We start from the raw sequence: 20149 nt of genomic DNA on the forward strand, positions 1-20149 counted from the left end.
GAATGATCTCATGCTGAAAACAGATTTAATTACAATGGGAAATAAATCAGGTCATTTCTGGAAGATGCATGTGATCTTCCCTGCCAGATTTCTCCCCTAGTCCCCCATGGTTTGTAAACAGTATCCACGTAAAGTATTCCCACATGATGGAAGAGTGTGGGTCTGATCCAAATTTTTGCTTTCTCTTGTCTGCTCTGATCGTTTATCTGAGGCAGAATCTCAGACAGCCCTCCGCTAATGGACCAATTTGAGATTTGCATTTCCTGCGGCAATCCTCACCATGGCTCTTTTGAAAGAGACTAACAATTTAGTGCCATTTTGCACTGAATATTGATCAGTTTGATGCTGTAGGTTTGTGTCTGCCAAGAACTTGAATTGAGAATGCCCAAATTCCTCGATAATGTCTTGCCTCTGCCTCTTTGTACCTATTACCTGACATGCTAATTTAACCAATATGCATATATTGATACAATTATTGGCCAATTTTAAATTAGCACATAATATTTAATTGTGGTTTCAGATTCAAGTTATCAGCTTTACCACCGAGCATAACTGGGACTCCCTAGAAGTCTTTGATGGAGGCGATATTACAGAAACAATGCTTGGCAGTTTCTCAGGTAATTTCATCTTATCATTGAACTTAAAATATTGGCAACAATTGTGTTCTTTTTTAAAAACAGATTTGGTATGTCTCTCATGCTGTACATTAATGTGACCACAAGAGTTAGCATAAAGCATGGAAATCTATTTCATACACACACCTCACATCTCAAGGGCAGATGACAGGGCTGATCTTCTGTCCTTTCAGCTCCAATGCCTGGATCTGAACCTGCTTAGACTTTAGTGTTTTGACCATTAGCCTTGCTCATCAATTCCCCTTGAGGATACGTACAGCAGCAGTAATGAGTGAAAGCTGCAAACCCATGGATGGTGTCCAGCATCCGTCACGGAGAGATACTCATCTTTTTTCTGGGCTCCATCTAATTGTTGCCTCGTCCTCTCAGATCTGGGAAGGGCTGAATGCAGGAACCAAGACTACATTTTCTGAGCTGCCCTCATAATGGGCAGTCTTTCAGCATTGGTGGAGCAAAATGCACCTTTTTATAGCGTATAAGGGGCAAAGACCTGGCATAACAATTTCCTGCTCCTTTTTCTTTGTTTTTTGCTCAGGACCTGATGTTCTCTAAATGCAAAGCAAAGGAAAATAGTCCCTTACAAGTCCAAGGAGTTCTTCCAATCTTGGATGTATCACTGGTTCAGCCCGATACGTGTGCACTTTTACATAGTCTGCTTTCACTGTTACATTGGAAAGAGTCCAGAGCTTGCTTGCTTGCTTTCTTTGGCCTCCTTGTCTCGAGAGACAATGGGTAAGCACCTAGAGGTGGTCAGTGTTTGTGGAGCAGCGCCTGGAGTGGGTATAAAGGCCAATTCTAGAGTGACAGACTCTTCCACAGGCGCTGCAGATAAAATTGGTTGTCGGGGCTGTTACACAGTTGGCTCTCTCCTTACACTTCTGTCTCTTTTCCTGCCAACTGCTAAGTCTCTTCGACTCGCCTCTCTTTAACCCCGCCTTTATAGCTGTCCGCTAGCTCTGGCGATTGCTGGCTACTGACTCCCCCGACTTGTGGTCAATGTCGTAGGACTTCATATCGCATTTACAGACGTCTTTAAAGCAGAGACATGGACGGCCGGTGGGTCTGATACCAGTGATGAACTCGCTGTACAGTGCGTCCGTGGGGATCCTGCCATCTTCCATGCGGCTCACATGGCCAAGCCATCTCAAGCGCCTCTGGCTCAGTAGGATGTTGGCCACCTCGAGGACCTCTGCGTTGGAGATACGGTCCTGCCACCTGATGCCAAGGATTCTCCGGAGACAGCAAAGATGGAAAGTGTTGAGACGTCGCTCTTGGTTGACATACGTTGTCCAGGCCTCGCTGCCATTGATCAAGGTACTGAGGTCACAGGCTTGAAACACTCGGACTTTTGTGTTCCGTGTCAGTGCGCCATTTTCCCACACCTTCTTGGCCAGTCTAGACATAGCAGCAGACGCCTTTCCCATGCGCTTGTTGATTTTTGCATCGAGAGGCAGGTTACTGGTGATAGTTGAGCCAAGGTAGGTGAACTCTTGAACCACTTCCAGAGCGTGGTCGCCAATATTGTCAGATGGAGTATTTTTGATGTCTTGTCCCATGATATTCGTTTTCTTGAAGCTGATGGTTACGCCAAATTCATTGCAGGCAGCTGCAATCCTGTCGATGAGTCTCTGCAGACACACTTCCATGTGGGATGTTAATGCAGCATCGTCAGCAAAGAGGAGTTCCCTGATGAGGACTTTCTGTACTTTGGTCTTCGCTCTAAGATGGGCAAGGTTGAACAACCTGCCATCTGATCTTGTGTGGAGGAAAATTCCTTCTTCTGAAGACTTAAATGCATGAGAGAGCAGCAGTGGGAAGAAGATCCCAAACAGTGTAGGTGCGAGAACACAGACCTGTTTCACGTCACTCAGGAGAGGAAAGGGGTCTGATGACGCACCGCTATGCTGAATTGCTCCACCCAGCAGTCCATTTGCTTCCATTGGTCAGTGATCGTTTCCCCTGATTTAAACTTGATGTGGGCAATCTTCTTGATGGTTGGCCCAAAAGCTCTCTTAATGCCATCATACATTCCTTTGATGTTTTTGGTGTCGGAGGCCAGCTGAATACGACTGCATAGGTGTTGCCAGTAGTCGTTTGCGCAGCGCCTGGCTTTCTTTGCGCGGTGCTTCTGGCGGCTTTAAGTGCTAAGGATGTTAACTCGCTGGGGGCTTTCTTGTAGTTCAGCAGTGCAGTGCGCTTAGTGGCTATGACTGGTTCCAGCTCTTCAAAGTGATATTGAAGCCAGTCTGCATTCTGCTTCTCACGTTTGCTAGAGGTGGCCATTGCTGAGTTATAGATGGCGTCTCTGATGTGGGCCCACTTGGTCTCTGCATCCCCTGCAGGAGTGTTTTGAAGGGCTTTTTCGAGTGAATTCAGAAACTTTTGTGACAGCTATGGGTAAGAAATTCTGTTTGCGTTGATGCGCGGGCGGCCCTTCTGCTTGGAGTGATGTAGCTTCTTTTGTTTGAGTCTAACTTTACTGCACACCAGAGAGTGGTCGGTGTCGCAGTCCACATTGTGGAAGCTGCGTGTGATTTGGACACTGTTTATAGAGGCTCGCCTTGTGACGATGAGGTCCAGCTGGTGCCAACGACGTGATCTTGGGTGACAGGGTTTAGTATGAAAGAATGAGTTGGTGATGCAGAGGTTGTGATAGGTACACAACTCAAGCAGTCTCTGTCCATTCTCATTCATCCTTCCAATGCCATAGCACCCAAGGCAGGAGAGCCATGAGTCTTGGTCGGCCCCAACCCTGGCATTAATGTATCACTGGTTCAGCCCCCTAAGTGTGCACTTTTACATATTCTGCTTTCACTGTTACATTGGAAAGAGTCCAGAGCACAGCTGTAATTTATAAGGGGAGGCTCACAAGACTGAACTGGTTTTCTTGGGAGAAAAGAAGATTGAGAGAAGTTATGAGCTAGGCCTTCAAATTGCTGAGAGCCAAAGGTGATATAGCTGTTTGCAGATTATTTGACTTTGTACATGAGCACAGACCAGAGGATAGGTTTTGCAAGCAACATGAGCAAGCAGCAGGTAAAGTTCATGGTTCGAAAAAAGTCTTAATCAAAATACACAAAAGCAACTGAGGCTCTGTTTTTAACCTAAGAGGAAGAAGATAAATATGTGATTGAATGTGGGATTTGAGGTTATAAGAATAGGTGTAAAACATTTAATAAGATATAAAACAGAGGGGAGGGAGGGACAGGGCAGGCATCCAGTGCACATGTGAGGAGGGATGAATAATCTTGCCGGGTTAAGGACTGCTTCGGAACAACTTTCCCTAGAGATTACCACATGAGGTAGAGAATCTGCTCGGATGTAAAAGGATTTAACTTGATGGGCTAAACAACTTTTGATGATAAGGATAAGACAGGCTTTTGCCTTCAAGTGTTATGCTCAATATTGGTGATCTGAGGTTTCAGGTCTGCAATGTTATACCTTCAATGTTACTGTCACATTTATGATGGTTCCTCTGCTTAATGAGGATTTTTCCACAGATGATGGTGTCAGTCACATTTCATCTGTGCATCTCACATTATCTATTCTAGTCCAGTGATATACACACTACGCTATGGTGAAGGACATTCATTGCTAAGATTATAAAATGCCTCTGGTCGTTTGTGACATTGAGTGCTTCAAGTATCAAAACATTCCTAAAATCGGCAAATATTGTTTTAGTGCATTTGATATATTGGTATTATTCCAGGCTCTCATGAAATATTTGTATATGACTACCTATAAATTATTAATGATGTGAAGAATATGTTTTCATTTTGGCACTAAAATGAAATGTACTGTAAAATATTTAATTTTTGCCCCAGAGAATAATCTGAAGTTCTGTAGAAATCGAAGATAACTTTGAACATGACTTTTACAGATATTCGAGGATAAAAATTGTTTGCATTAATAACTGTAATGAACAACAATAACTGCACAGAATCTCAATACTCCTTGGACTAGTAATGCGCTTCAATATACCGCATTGAGGAAAGGCTTTACAGTTGTTAAAACCTGGAAAACGTATCTCATTGCTGGATCAAAGTATATTTTTACTTTTGTATGTAAACAGAAGGTGACTTGTAAACTGTAATGTTTGGCTATTTTCTGAATCAGTGAATCCAAGGTGCTGTGGTGAGGGCTTATGTCCACATTGATTGCTTTAGCAAGTGCTGACGGAGGAGACAACCTCGAGATGTTTGCCACTCCACTCCAGAGAGAGAAGGAGGTGGAAGCAGTTGACCTGTCAACCACCCGTGCAGAACTGCTCGAAATGACCATATCAAGGGTGATGTTAGCAGAAGCCTGCAAGCAGAGCACCTCCTGACTCTCTCAGATGGACCATTTAGCGGTGAATAAAGAAAAATAAAATTAAACAGGGAGGGTGAAAATACTTGAGGCTAAATAATTTTGTTGCGTGTTTTTGGTTATAAGAATTTTGCTGAAATTTGACAGAGAAATGTGCAAAATCCTGATTATCTGCATTACTTTACTTCATATACATCCTGTTTTTACATGTTTCTCTTCTGTGATCAAGTAAAACTACAGTCTATTAGTCATCTTTAACCTCTTAGAATCAATTTAATCCTGAAAATAACTTATTCACAGGAATTTTCCAGTGTTTTGGTCCTCTAGGAGGCACTGCAAAAACAATTCAGGCTGAGTTGGCATCAGATTTTTACAACAATGATTTGAAGCTCACCATTAGACTAGCTTTTAATTCCAGATTTATTAATTGAATTCAAATGTCACCATCTACCATGATGGGATTTGAACCCATGCATTAGCCTGGGCTATAGATTACTAGTCCAGTAACATTACCACTACACCACTGCCTCCACCTTAATACAGTGATATTAATTCGGTGCATGACGAAGTGGACTCTAATAGATTTGGAATGTCTGAACCAGTGAAGGAGATTGAGGTGTGCAAGTAGCAGAAGCTATTTTTGCAGATAAAGCAGCTTAAGCCATTTTCTGATGTAATATTAAAACAAAGGATTTTGAATTGGTCTCAGCTATGAGATGGGCAAGTTAGAATTCGCCTCAGTGTAAGCATCAAATGAGCTTCACATTAGAGCTAACACGTGCTGTAGTGCATTTTGTTAAATTTACTTCAGGTTGTAATGCCCACGGTGAAGCATCTGCTGACAGTCCTGGTGATATCTTCTGATTATTTTCTCTGATTCATATCTTACAGGTACCACGGTCCCCGCTTTGTTGAACAGCAGCTCCAATCAACTTTATTTGCATTTTTACTCTGACATCAGTGTTTCTGCCGCTGGGTTCCATCTGGAATATAAAAGTAAGAATTATCAGTGGGTGTTAATAGCTTAAAAAAAATCACACAAGCTAAACTCCCGATCTAGATATTTGTAAACACTAAACATAGGTCACTTCCCTCTTCTTGATTTACCTCATCGGCTCTTTTCAGCCTTAGTTGGAGCCTGTGCCTTTTGGGTACCCTGTACCGAGGTGGAACCCTGCATGTTGGTGGGATACCAGACATCTTTGGTGCTACCCTCTATTATTTGCTTGCTACATGTTTTGCTTTATATAAAGATTCTCAGATATCAAAGCCTGGCTCATGGAGCAAACACTGAATTTCAAAACTATTATTTGTTAGTGTTTGTGAGCTTGCTACTAGTTTTATCAAAGAGTTTCTGTTTTTTCTTCTTAACTTTGCTTGTTGTTGTTTGATACCAACAAGCCTGAAACTGTCTCCCTGTCACTGTGTTACAGAAAGCTAATCTGTCCGGAAAAAAAAAAATTATCCTCGGCATTTTGCCTGATAGCTTGCGCAAATGTAGCAAGCCAGCTTCCCGATGGGTGCTGGCAGTGGCATTTGTTGCATACACGATATAAAATGAATGGCACCGTTGACAATTGCAGCAGATTCTCATCCTCATTCATGAATGATGTGGCCGCACTGGATTTAAATGACCTTTAAATACACATTCAGAAATTACTGCTGAGTGTTATACACAGGCTGCATCTTTAAGCTAATGTATTCCTGGAGGTCCACTGCCATTCATATTTTGAACAGGACAGCTTTCAGAATTGCACTCTCCTCATTTTTCAAGCTCCATGTGTTGAATAAATTCATTATTAATTTATTAAGTTATAAAATTAATGAGATAAAAATGGTTTTGGAAGTGCAGAAATTCTAGATGACACTAGCTGTTAGAACAAGCAGATTGATAAGTGAAAAGGACATGGATTTGATGAACGCTGCTTTGGTTTCTTCACAATTCATGGCTTACAATATGTGAGTAAGGTTGGAGGCTATTGATTTGAGCACATCAGTTGAAGTCAAAATCTGAATTTGATATTCAAATTTGGAAGTCCAATTTTTGATTCTCAAATTTAGACAATTTGAAAAATGTGTTGAATTCTTATCTTTAAACCCAATCTTTCTGTTACACATGCACTTCACAAATAGGAAAAATAATATAGTTCTATTTGCAAAATAGCACAGTCAGATCTATTCAAAGAGGGACCAGACAGTGCATTTGGGAGCATTGTTACACTATCCTTACCACATCAGAATTGTATTTTAATCCATTAAAGGTTCGGAATGGAAATTTCCTCTCCCTAATAGTAATGAAGGTTCTAAGTGTTTCTCCATAATTAACTGCTAATTAGTTCTAAGTTGTCAGTTTTATTCAGAAAGAGAGTAAGGATAACTGACCTTCAACCTGCAAGACCAGCAGAATCTGCCAGGACTGATTGGTTGGCTACCTGACCAAAGGTAGCCTGTAGCACAAGCAGGTAACTAAATCCAATTTATATGGTTCTTATTTGAATAATTAACAGAAGTTCTTCGCACCCCTCTGGCCTTCAACTGACAGCTAACCTAAAGTGGGATTTGTAAAATCTAGCTAGAAACTGAGATTTAAAGGCTCATGCAGACTTAAAGGTAAGTAGCTGTATATGGAGGCAAATATTGTTTCAGACTTTATAAACCTTCAAGACGAATATTAAATATTTTTCAACCTTTGGCCAGGTTGGTGGAGGGGAGGAAGTGTCAAATGTATATGAAGTGAAACAAAACTCAAAATTGGGCAGGAAATAGAGGCTTGATGTGTTACAGTAACCACCTTTATGTTGGATGGTTGGCAAAGTGACTATGCTCCATGTTGTGGGTGCAGGATTTGGTGTGGAGTGGTGCACAGTTTAACACTTCAGGAAAAAACACTACACCATTTCTGGCAGTGGGTGGTGACCATGCTAATTTGATGGATGAGTTATCTGTAGAATCTGGGAACAGATACAGGAGAGTACAACACACTTTAAGGAGTTTGTCATTGTAAGACTAACTGACAGAATACCACGTGTTGGATAGATGGCCAAAGGCTGTGTGCTGCAAAGTGTTGCTTTTCCATCTGTTCCACATTTACAGCTTGCTGCTGCCAATTCCTCATATACTTACAGCCCTCTCATTACATCTGATGTATACACATACCTCATTAAAATGCACATTGAAGATGTGGTGTACAATTGGAAACCTTGCGACTCTCACATTTGCCAAGAGCATTTACACCACAATCCACTGCAACATGCATAGATACTTACGGCAATCCAAGTTGACCTGCAGGTTGACCTCATGCCTGTGACTTTACACGTGGTCCATCAACCTACAGCACGTCAAGACTAATTGCTGATTCTACAGCAAGAAGACACATTGAGGGAATAATTTACACGATTGCACTGCAGAATAGGCACAAGGCTACTTCTGGGATTTTTTGATCCCACTACATGTGCTCACACAGTTGCCATTTCAATACAACATCCAAAGTGACAAGGATGGGAATTCCTTTGGGAGTTCCACTGATCTTACATTTGGAGGAGGAAAGGTTGTCTCTGAGGCAACAAGAAAGGCAGGTATGACTATAGCTCACATCTTATGTACACACCATTCTTACTCCAAGGCTCGTATTTACTGGCCCAGACAGTCCTTTCTTTGGCATCTCAGAGGAGATCTGTATTCAACACTTTAAATTACATGGACTGCCATAGGACTATTTCAGCTCTTTTGCGCTGAACAGCAAACAACCTATCTTGTGGAATTCTGCACCAATTGACACAAAAACTTCTACATCCCCAGATTTACAACATACCCTGGATCACTCAGTTAATTGGTTATTCACTAATGCATGAAATAAGTTACAGAGTCCTTCCTTCCAAGGTCAACATGTCGAAAGGCGGCATCAGCTTCACAGAACACAGAACATTTCCTGGATGCTGATGCTCCCAAGGGTACAGGGCCAACTGGACAGTATTCACAAAATATGCAGACTGTTGAGGAATCATCTTTAACCCCTGACAAGCAAGGTGAATTGCTTCACTCTGGACAAGGTGCTTTGAAATTCTGAACAGGATCTCTTCATGCACATCTCATACATCAGGATGTCTATTTCGCTGCACTGCTCCATTCCTCTGTGTCTCAACATTGGGTTTCCTTTCACTTTGTTTTTGCATGTCACTTCTTCCCCCCCATCACTTCCTCCTTCCACTGCCTTGACCCAGGTTATAAACTCTGTACCCTTGCCCCGATTCCATTCCCTTTACAGCTGTCCATTAAGGCTGAACCTATTTGTGTACAGTCTCAAAACTGTGTTAAACTTTAAGCTAACCATTTACTGTCATCTCCACAATAGCTTAACCAAACATTTATCTCTCCGTCCTAAACCCCTCCCTACATAAACTTCAATGAAACTCTGCTTCCTATGTGCTGTCTTGCAGTCAGCCCTGCTTACCGATTAGTCTCATCTTCGACCATCTCCTAACAGATCAAGGCACATTCCTTGTCCACATTTGCAAATACCTCCTTGGCCTTACTTCAGTTACGTCTACAACTGCCTCCAGTGCTACATCCTGGCAGCTTGCACATGTTATTAATTGGTTCAAGCAAACCATATGGTTGGCAACAGCTAGTTGCACATGAGAATGACATACTACAATATACACAAAAGACAGCTATTACAGATCCACACTCATAAAAAACTGAAATAACTCCAAATATTTGGAAGTTGTAACTAAAAGTTTAAGCGAACTGTAAAAATTTAAATAAAAGTAAAATACTGCAGATGCTGGAAATCTGAAATAAAAACAAAAAATGTTGGAAATACTCAGCAGGTCTGGCAGCATCTGTGGAGAGAGAAGCAGAGTTAACGTTTCAGGTCAGTGACCCTTCATCAGAAGTCACTGACCTGAAACGCTAACTCTGCTTTTCTCTCCACAGATGCTGAGTATTTCCAGCATTTCTTGTTATTATGTAAAAACTTAAATCAAGTTTTCATTGCAGATTTAACGAGAAAAGAAAGGTTGAGATCCCTGACAAATCTGAGACTCCAACTTTCAGCAGGGTATGTCAGAGGTATCAGCTGTTTAACCCTATCCAGTTCCAATTCAGTTCCATTTAATTTGTCTGTGAGCATGGAAGATCAACCAAACAACCTGAAACCTCTTCCCACATTTGCTGATAAACGTGTCTTGTCAGGAGGGTACATCTGTGCTGGGTAGTCAGTAGAGTACATACATGTCTTCTATTATGCCCAGACTCTTGGGAACCCTAAGAATTGTTCTGTGCCCTGTAAAATCTAATTCTGAATCTGAAACAGACAAGAAAAAAAAACAGAGTGAACTCACAGTATACTGGTAAGCTTTTAATTTAATTTAAATTAATCAACTATATAGTAAGACTAGATAAATTAATTGGTATAAAATCTAAAGCCATTTTGCTAATTTATCATATAATTAAAATCAGTGTTCATTTAATTAATCAGAGCTGGGGATAAAGTTAAGATTAAATAGCAAGGGACAGTAACACTAAAGGGTTCCAAATTTTTCAGGAAATTAAGATCTGAGGTATATTTATTTAGAGATACAGCACTGAAACCGGCCCTTCGGCCCACCGAATCTGTGGCGACCAACAGCCACCCATTTATACTGACCCGACAGTAATCCCATATTCCCGATCACCTAGGGGCAATTTACAATGGCCAATGTACCTATCACTTGCAAGTCTTTGGATGTAGGAGGAAACCAGAGCACCTGGCGAAAACCCACGCAGACACAGGGAGAACTTGCAAACTCCACACAGGCAGTACCCAGAATCGAACCCGGGTCCCTGGAGCTGGGAGGCTGCGGTGCTAACCACTGCGCCACCCATGTAGATAATGATTGTTAAGTAAAAACACTTAGGTTAACTCCCGATAAAATAAACTGATGTCAGCACAAGGGAAGCAGCTGATTGATCGTGGCTGGTAAGTGTTTATTTCTTTAACTCATTTTATTTCTGTTATGTTGGTTAATTGTCGAATAAATAGAGGCATGGAAGTGCATCGCGGATCTGTGGGATGCACATCCTGCTCCATGTGGGAGCTCCAGGATGCTTTTTGTGTCCTGGACAATCACACGTGCAGGAAGTGTTGTCAGCTGGAGCAGCTTGAACTCTGGGTTTCAGTACTTGAGCAGCAGCTGGGATAACTGTGGTCAATCTGTGAGACAGAGGCCAGAATTGTACGACCCCGAAACAAGTGGGCTGGTGGTGGGGAGGCGGTGTGTAAAATTGAGTAGCAGGTGGGCGGGCCGTTCCTGACCCCCTCCTACCCCCATGGGGCGGTGGTGGTGTGAAACAGCCCGCCCACCCCTTAAGTGGCACTTAAGAGCCTCCTCCTGCCAGATTGGGTATTTTACCCTCGGCGGCCAGATGGCAGAAGCCTCAAGGACCCTGCCTGGTAAAACCAGGCAGCCTTCTTGCGGGCTAAGAGGGGCCCTAATGATCGGGCACCCTGTGCCATGCAGAGGGCCGCCCTGGAAGCCCCAACTGCCCCCAACGCATAACTTTCTCATCACCCCCCCCAACTGACCCTCCTTGCCTCACCGGGGCCCGGCTGATTGTCCCCGGTGAGGCCCTAAAAACCTACCTGTATACCGGGGCTATCCTTCACCTTGCTTACGAATACAGGGTGTAGTCCCAGCAGTGGCCACCACTCCCGGTGGCGCTGCAGGGATTAAGAGCTGCTGGCCTGCTGATTGGTCGGCAGCTCGATTAAGCAGGACTTCCTGCCTCAAATAGGCGAAAGTCCTGCCCAAGGCCAGTTAAGGGTCTGGGGAGCGAAAAATCCCAGTCTGTCTCCCCAAGTCCGGCGGAGGAATAAGAGGAAATACAACAGGCCTAAATTTGGTTGACTATGCATGTATGTGAATGCACGGAGTAGAGTAAATAAAGTTGGTGAGCTGCAGGCGCAGGTAGCCACATGGGAATTTGATATTATGGCAACATCAGAGACAGGACAGGACTGGATACTAAATATTCCTGGGATACAAGGTATTCAGGAAAGATAGGGAAGGAACAAAATGAGGAGGGGGTGGCAATATTGATGAAGGATTATATTGCAGTGCTGGAGAGACAGGATGTCCTCGAGGGCTCAAGGACAGAATCTATTTGGTTAGAGCTAAGAAACAATGGAGGTACCATTATAATACTGGGTGTATTCAATAGGCCACGAAACAGTGGGAAAGATATACAGGAACAAGTTTGTCTAACAAACTTGATTGAATTTCTCGAGGAGATGATTAGGTGTGTAGATGAGGGTAAAGCAGTTGATGTAGCAGTTGATGGACTTCAGTAAGGCTGTTGATAAGGTCCCACATGGGAGATCGGTTAAGAAGGTTAGATCCCATGGGATCCAGGGCAATTTGACAAATTGGATCCAAAATTGGCTTAGTGGCAGGAGGCAGAGGGTGATGGTCGAGGGTTGTTTTTGCAATTGGAAGCTTGTGACCAGTGGTGTACCGCGGGGATCGGTGCTGGGACCCTTGCTGTTTTTAGTGTACATTAATGATTTAGAGGTGAATATAGGAGGTATGATCTGAAAGTTCACAGATGACACGAAGATTGGTGGTGTCGTAAATAGTGAGGAGGAAAGCCTCAGATTACAGAACAATATAGATGGGCTGGTAAGATGGGCGGAGCTGTGGCAAATGGAATTTATTCCTGAGAAGTGTGAGGTGATGCATTTTGGGAGGACTAACAAGGCAAGGGAATATACAATGGATGGTAGGACCCTAGGAAGTACAGAGGGTCAGAGGAACCTTGGTATACTTGTCCTTAGATCACTGAAGGCAGCAACACAGGTAGAGAAGGTAGTTAGGAAGGCATATGAGATACTTGCCTTTATTAGCCGAGGCATAGAATATAAGAGTAGGGAGGTTATGATGGAGCTGGAGTACTGTGTACAGTTCTGGCCACACACTAGAGCAAGGATGTGATTGCACTGGAGAGGGTGCAGAGGAAATTCCCCAGGATGTTACCTGGCCTGGAGCGTTTCAGCTATGAAGAGAGACTGAAAAGGCTAGCGTTGTTTTCCTTAGAGCAGAGAAGACTGAGGGGGGACATGATTGATTAGATCGGAAGAAACTTTTTCCCTTAGTGGAGGGGTCAATAAGCAGGGGGCCTAGATTTAAGGTAAGGGGAAGGAGGTTTCTGTGCTGTATGACTCTATAACTCTAGGTGCCAAGAACGATGGAGTAATTATAATGGGAGGCTTAATAATCCTAATATAGATTGGGATAGTAATAGTGAAAAGGGAAGAGGGGGAAGATTCTCTGAAGTGCCTTCAGGAAAATTTTCTGGTTCGATATGTTTCTGGTGCAACAAGGAAGAGGGCATTGCTGGATCTAGAGCCAGTAGGGGAACATTTATGTTACACTGATCATAGTATCATAAGGTTTAGGTTAGGTATGGAAAAGAATAAGAAGAAACAAGAGTAAAAATAATTAGCTCAGCTCCTGACCTCATTACAGCCTTGGTTCAAACATGGACAAAAGAGCTGAACTCAAGAGGTGAGGTGAGAGTGACTGCCCTTGACATCAAGGCAGCATTTGACCGAGTATGGCATCAAGGAGCCCTAGCAAAACTGAGGTCAATGGGAATCAGGGGGAAAACCCTCCACTGGCTGGAGTCATACCTAGCGCAAAGGAAGATGGTTGTGGTTGTTGGAGGTCAATCATCTGAGCTCCAGGACATCACTGCAGGAGTTCCTCAGGGTAGTGTCCTAGGCCCAACCATCTTCAGCTGCTTCATCAATGACCTTCCTTCAATCATAAGGTCAGAAGTGGGGATGTTCGCTGATGATTGCACAATGTTCAGCTCCATTTGCAACTCCTCAGATACTGAAGCAGTCCGTGTAGAAATGCAGCAAGACCTGGACAATATCCAGGCTTGGGCTGATAAGTGGCAAGTAACATTCGCGCCACACAAGTGCCAGGCAATGACCATCTCCAACAAAAGAGAATCTAACCATCTCCCCTTGACATTCAACGGCATTACCATCACTGAATCCCCCACTATCAACATCCTAGGGGCTACCATTGACCGAAAACTGAACTGGAGTAGCCATATAAATACCGTGGCTACAAGAGCAGGTCAGAGGCTAGGAATCTTGAGGCGAGTAACTCACCTCCTGACTCCCCAAAGCCTGTCCACAATCTACAAGGCACAAGTCAGGAGTGTGATGGAATACTCTCCACTTGCCTGGATGGGTGCAGCTCCAACAACACTCAAGAAGCTCGACACCATCCAGGACTAAGCAGCCCGCTTGATTGGCACCCCATCTACAAACATTCACTCCCTCCACCACCGACGCACAGTGGCAGCAGTGTGTACCATCTACAAAATGCACTGCAGCAATGCACCAAGGCCCCTTCGACAGCACCTTCCAAACCCGCAACCTCTACCAACTAGAAGGACAAGGGCATAAAATCCATGGGAACACCACCACCTGCAAGTTCCCGTCCAAGTCACACACCATCCTGACTTGGAACGATATCGCCGTTCCTTCACTGTCGCTGGGTCAAAATCCTGGAACTCCCTTCCTAACAGCACTGTGGGTGTACCTACCCCACATGGACTGCAGCGGTTCAAGAAGGCAGCTCACCACCACCTTCTCAAGGGCAATTAGGGATGGGCAATAAATGCTGGCCTGGCCAGCGACGCCCACATCCCGTGAATGAATTTTTAAAAAAAATTGGGGGAGGGCAAATTTCAACATCGTGAGAACGGATCTGGCGTGGTTGAATTGAAATCAAAGATTAGAAGGCAAAACTGCAATTGAACAATGGGCTGCCTTTAAAGAGGAGATAGTTTGGGTGCAGTCAAGGTATTTTTCCACATGGGGAAAAGTAGAACAAACAAAGCCAGAGCTCCCTGATTGATGCAAAAGAAAGCAAGATAAAGCAGAAAAAGGATGTGTCTGACAGATGGCAGGTTGATAATACAAGTGAAAATCAGGCTACATAAAAAAAAGTTCAGAGGGGAAGTGAAAAAAGAATATAAGAGAGAGGAGACTGGTAGCTAACATAAAAGGGAATCCAAAAGTCTTCTATTGGTATATAAATTTTAAAGCGGTGCTTAGAGGAGGTGTAGGTCCAGTTAGGGTCCAAATAGGGGATTTACACATGGAGACGGAGGGCTCAGCTGAGGTGCTATGTGTGTACTGTGCATCTGTTGTTACCAAGGAAGAAGATGCTGCCAGTGTCGTAGTGAAAGGGGAGGTAGCTGAGATACTGGATAGGCTAAAAATTGATAAAGTGGAGGTATTAGAAAGGATGGCTGTACCTAAAGTTAATAAGTCACCAGGACAAGATGGGATGCATGTGAGCATACTGAGCGAAGTAAGGGAGGAAATTACGAAGGCACTGGCCATAATTTTCCAATCCTCCTAAGGTGCTGGGGTAGTGTCAGAGGAATGGAGAATTGCAAACTTTACAACCTTGGCCGGAATTTTACATCCCCTCAAAGAGCGGGCTGGTGATGGGAGGTGGGGGTGGGGAGTAAATGGTGTGGGAGGCACGAGGGACCCTTCCTGACCCAGTCCCGCCTCCGCCACTGCCATTTTACGCAGGACGGCGGCAGGAAACGGCCCGCCCACCCTAGGCCAATCAAGGCCGTTACGTGGCCAATTGATGCCACTTAAGGGTCTCTGCCCACCACCATGGGGATTTTACCATTGGTAGGTGGGCTGCCCAGGCCTGAGAAGAGCTGCCTGACAAAAGTAGGCAGCCTTCAGATGATGTGGGGGGGCCCTCCTGATCGAGCACCCTGTGCCCAACGGAGGGCCACCCCCGATGCCCCAATCACCCCAATGCCCAACATGCTCCCTGCTCCCACAATTGACCCCCCTTGCCTCTCGGGGCCCAACTGATCACCCCCATCGAGGCCCAAAAAACCTCCTACTTTTGCGGGCCGTTCTTCCTCTTCATCATGAAGCTGGGTGTAGCTCCAGCAGTGGCCACTGCTCCTGCTGGGACGAAGAGCTGCTGGCCTACTGATTGGCCGGCAGCTCCATTAGGTGGGACGTCCTGCCTCAATGAGTGCCTGAGGAGCACAAAATTCGGTCTGGATCCCCCGGCCCGGCAGAGGTGGGATCGCCACCAACCTTTTGGTCGGTGGACAGCTCCCGTCCGACAAGCAAAAAATTCCGGCACTTGTTCAAAAAAGGGTATAAGGATATGTCCAACAACTAAGGCCAGTCAGTTTAACTTTGGTGGTGGAAAAGCTTTCGGAAACGATAATTTGGGACAAAATTAACAGTCACTTAGACAAATGTAGATTAATTAAACATAAGCCCAGCATGGATTTAATTGAGTTTTTTGGTGAGTTGATAAGCGTAATATGGCATACATGGACTTTCAAAAGACATTTGATAAAGTGCCACATAACAAGCTTGTCAGCAAAGTTGAAGCCCATGAAATAAAAGGGTCAATGGCAGCATGGATACAAAGGTGGCTGAATGACAGGAAACCGAGAGGAGCGGTGAATGGTTGTTTTTCAGACTGGAGAAAGGTAAGTAATGGGGTTCCTCAGGGGTCAATGTTAGGACCACTGCTTTTCTTGATATATATTAATGACCTAGACTTGAGTGTACAGGGCACAATCTCAAAATTTGCAGAAGGCACAAAACTTGGAAGTATTGTGAACTGTGAGGAGGATAATGAAAGACTTGAAGAGGACATAGACTGACTGGTGGAATGGGCAGATGAAATTTAATGCAGAGAAGTGTGAAGTGATGCATCTTGGTAAGAAGAATGAGATGAGGCAATACAAAATAAAGGGTACAATTCGAAAGGGGATGCAGGAACAGAGCAACCTCGGGTATATGTAGGCTTGGGCTGATATGTGGCAAGTAACATTTGCGCCACACAAGTGCCAGGCAATGATCATCTCCAACAAGAGAGAATCTAACCATCTCCCCTTGACATTCAATGGCATTGCCATCGTTGAATCCCCCACTATCAACATCCTAGGGGCTACCACTGACCAGAAACTGAACTGGAGTAGCCATATAAATACTGTGGCTACAAGAGCAGGTCAGAGGCTAGGAATCTTGCAGTGAGTAAATCACCTCCTGACTGTCCAAAGCCTGTCCACAATCTACATGGCACAAGTCAGGAGTGCGATGGAATACTCTCCACTTGCCTGGATGGGTGCAGCTCCAACAACACTCAAGAAAGTCGACACCATCCAGGACAAAGCAGCCCACTTGATTGGCATTCACAAACATTCACTCCCTGCACCACCGTCACACAGTGGCAGCAGTGTGTACCATCTACAAGATGCACTGCAGCAATGTACCAAGGGTCCTTAGACAGCACCTTCCAAACCCGCAACCTCTACTAACTAGAAGGACAAGGGCAGCAAATGCATGGGAACACCACCACCTGCAAGTTCCCCTCCAAGTCACACACCATCCTGACTTGGAACTATATCACCGTTCCTTCACTGTAGCTGGGTCAAAATCCTGGAACTCCCTTCCTAACAGCACTGTGGGTGTACCTACCTCACATGGACTGCAGCGGTTCAAGAAGGCAGCTCACCGCCACCTTCTCAAGGGCAATTAGGGATGGGCAATAAATGCTGGTCCAGCCAGCAACACCCACATTCCGTGAATGAATTTAAAAAAAACAGAGGACATCAATTTAAAGTAATCGGCAAAAGAACCTGAAGCGACATGAGGAAAGGCTTTTTTACACAGGAAGTGGTTAGAATCTGGAGTGCACTGCCTGAGAGTGTGGTGGAAGCAAATTCAATTGAGGCATTCAGAAGGGAATTGCATAATTACCTGAAGAGAAAAGATTTGCAGGGCTATTGGGAAAAGGCAGGAGAGTGGGACGACCCAAGTTGCTCTCACAGGGAGCTGGAACGGACATGAAAGGCTGAATGGCCTCTTTCTGCACTGTAACCGTTCTTTGAACCTATGAAGGAGAAACAGTGCTGGAGATAAGCTAGTGAAAACCAAATTCTGCATCTTTCAACAATTCCTTACAAACAATTTTTTAAGTAAATACATATTTGTTTTAAAAATCGATTTTAAAGAATTGATAAATTGTTAAGTATTCATAATAGCTTGAGTTCCAAAATCATGTACAACTGATCTACTGCTTTATGACATTATACTGGTGTACTGTCTGCTCCTGTGATGGAATGCTGATGCTTTCTTTATTGTCCTCCTTTACTCTCTGCTGCTACTGTAAATTTTTTACTGAGGCAAATTTCACGTTATCTTCTTTACTCTGAGGAACTATGTGAATAAAATCCTCTGCCAAGTATCTGTAGCATATGTTGCGTTATGGAGAGTGACAGCTGGTAGCATTGCACATGGGAGATGGCATTGTTTTGCCTTCCTCCTGAGCATTTTGAGTAATAGTCCCACAATGACATCATAACTCTAATTTTTTGCCTTTAAATATCACTCACAAGACTGCAATTAATAAACTTTTTTCATAGAAATTACAAATGCTTACTGAATCCTTGCATGTCAAAAATGATATTTTGATAGTTGAGATCGCAATCGTCACGGTGCAAGAAGAGAGTTGAGGAAAATGGAAAGGAAGCAGCTGAGAAGAATGCGGAAGAAATTCGTTTGCAACATAAATGATGAGAATCAACCAAAACATTCCTGGAATGTCTATAATCATGACAAATCTGCCATGTTCACTCATTATACTATTTCACCCTCACAGTTGAATAGATTTCCCTTTTTATTATATCACACAATCAACAATTCTCAGTTTCTACCATTTGTCCATGAATGGAAGAAACAAAACAGATCGTCAAAGCCTCTTCCCTGATTATAAACTTATGTGCACCATGACCATGCTAGCTGTATGGAACATCCTGGAGCTAATGGTCGTGGACATAATGAAGTCTATATTGAGGTCAGAATGTCTTTGTGTTATTATACTGTGAGGTTGAAGTGGGGAACCACTCGATACCACTGTGCTGGTTACACCACCAAAATACACTGGAAACTGTACCAACCAGTATGACAAGGGATCGTGTACTTAGTCAGAAATAAAACTATAGCAACTGTGCTAGAACTTCATAAATTGTTGGCATTGTAGGAACAGACATGTCTTTCAGTAATTGCTCTCTCTCTATTTTCTAGCTGTGGGGCTAACCAGCTGTCCAGAACCATTGGTCCCTGCTAATAGTGTGAAGATTGGTGAGAGATATTTAATCAATGATGTTGTGTCCTTTCGATGTGAACCAGGTTATCAATTGCAGGTAATTAATAATAGAGGGGTGTGGGGGATTATGGGACAGAGAGGGTTTTTTTTGTATATTTCAAATGAATATTAACTAAGAAAGATCAATTACTCCTGTTTATTCTTATAGGGACACTCCCATATTTCCTGCATGCCTGGAACAGTCCGCCGATGGAACTATCCTCCACCGTTGTGTATTGGTATGTATCCAACAACTATTGCATGATGCATACAAGGTCACATTATATGTGCTGTTTGAATTTGTTAGTTGCACTCTGCCTCTTTTAATCCAGTTGCTCAAGGAGTACCAACTATCACTACAAGTTTTAGCTCAGCTTATTTGGTAGCGCTCGTGCCTTTGAGTCAGTAATTTGTGAGTTCAGGCTCCATTATGGAACTGAGCACTCAATCTCGGCTAGTACTTGTCAAAGGTACTGTTTTTTTGGGGATGAGATGCTAAATTCAGAACTATCTGCCTGTTTACATAAATAATCCCATGATATTATCTGAAGAAGGACAGACACCTGGGCCAGGATTTTATCTGGGCGATGCAGGATGCAGTTGGTCTCGGCCACCGGCTAAAGTGCCGGCGAATGCCCCGCATTACTTCCTCTGCGGAAGGCCCACCACATTATGTGCCAATTAGGTACTTAAATGGCTGAGGTGGGCCTTCCCCGGTATTAATGACCCCAGTGACTCCTGCCTGCTAATCAGAGACTGGCAGCACTTTGAGCAGCCCTTACACAAAAGTGGTGGCTTCTGCCAGTACTGGAATCACTGGAGGCACTGGACCCAGGCCACAGGTGAGTCAGGGTGGAGGGGTTTTGTGGGATGGGGGGTATGGGTTGTAGGGGAGTCAGCAACAAAGGCAGGGGGTTGGCTCTCAGCAGGATTTCCCCCCCCCCCCCACGCCCTTCCCGATGCTAGTCCCTCAATCAGGCACTAAGTGCCTGTCAATGA

At 44.0% G+C, this 20149-nt stretch overlaps 1 protein-coding gene across 1 annotated transcript in view; it reads left to right on the plus strand.

Moving 5' to 3' along the window:
- csmd2 (CUB and Sushi multiple domains 2) overlaps positions 1-20149 on the plus strand; it is a 2056060-nt gene that overhangs the window by 1788468 nt on the left and 247443 nt on the right. The window contains exons 36-39 of the mRNA XM_068011193.1: positions 521-617; positions 5835-5939; positions 19090-19208; positions 19320-19389. Of these exons, the coding sequence (XP_067867294.1) occupies positions 521-617; positions 5835-5939; positions 19090-19208; positions 19320-19389 (391 nt within the window). The remainder of the gene's footprint in view (positions 1-520; positions 618-5834; positions 5940-19089; positions 19209-19319; positions 19390-20149) is intronic.

Source organism: Heterodontus francisci, chromosome 31 (genome assembly GCF_036365525.1).
Source record: "Heterodontus francisci isolate sHetFra1 chromosome 31, sHetFra1.hap1, whole genome shotgun sequence".
In the NCBI taxonomy this organism is placed as follows: domain Eukaryota; kingdom Metazoa; phylum Chordata; class Chondrichthyes; order Heterodontiformes; family Heterodontidae; genus Heterodontus; species Heterodontus francisci.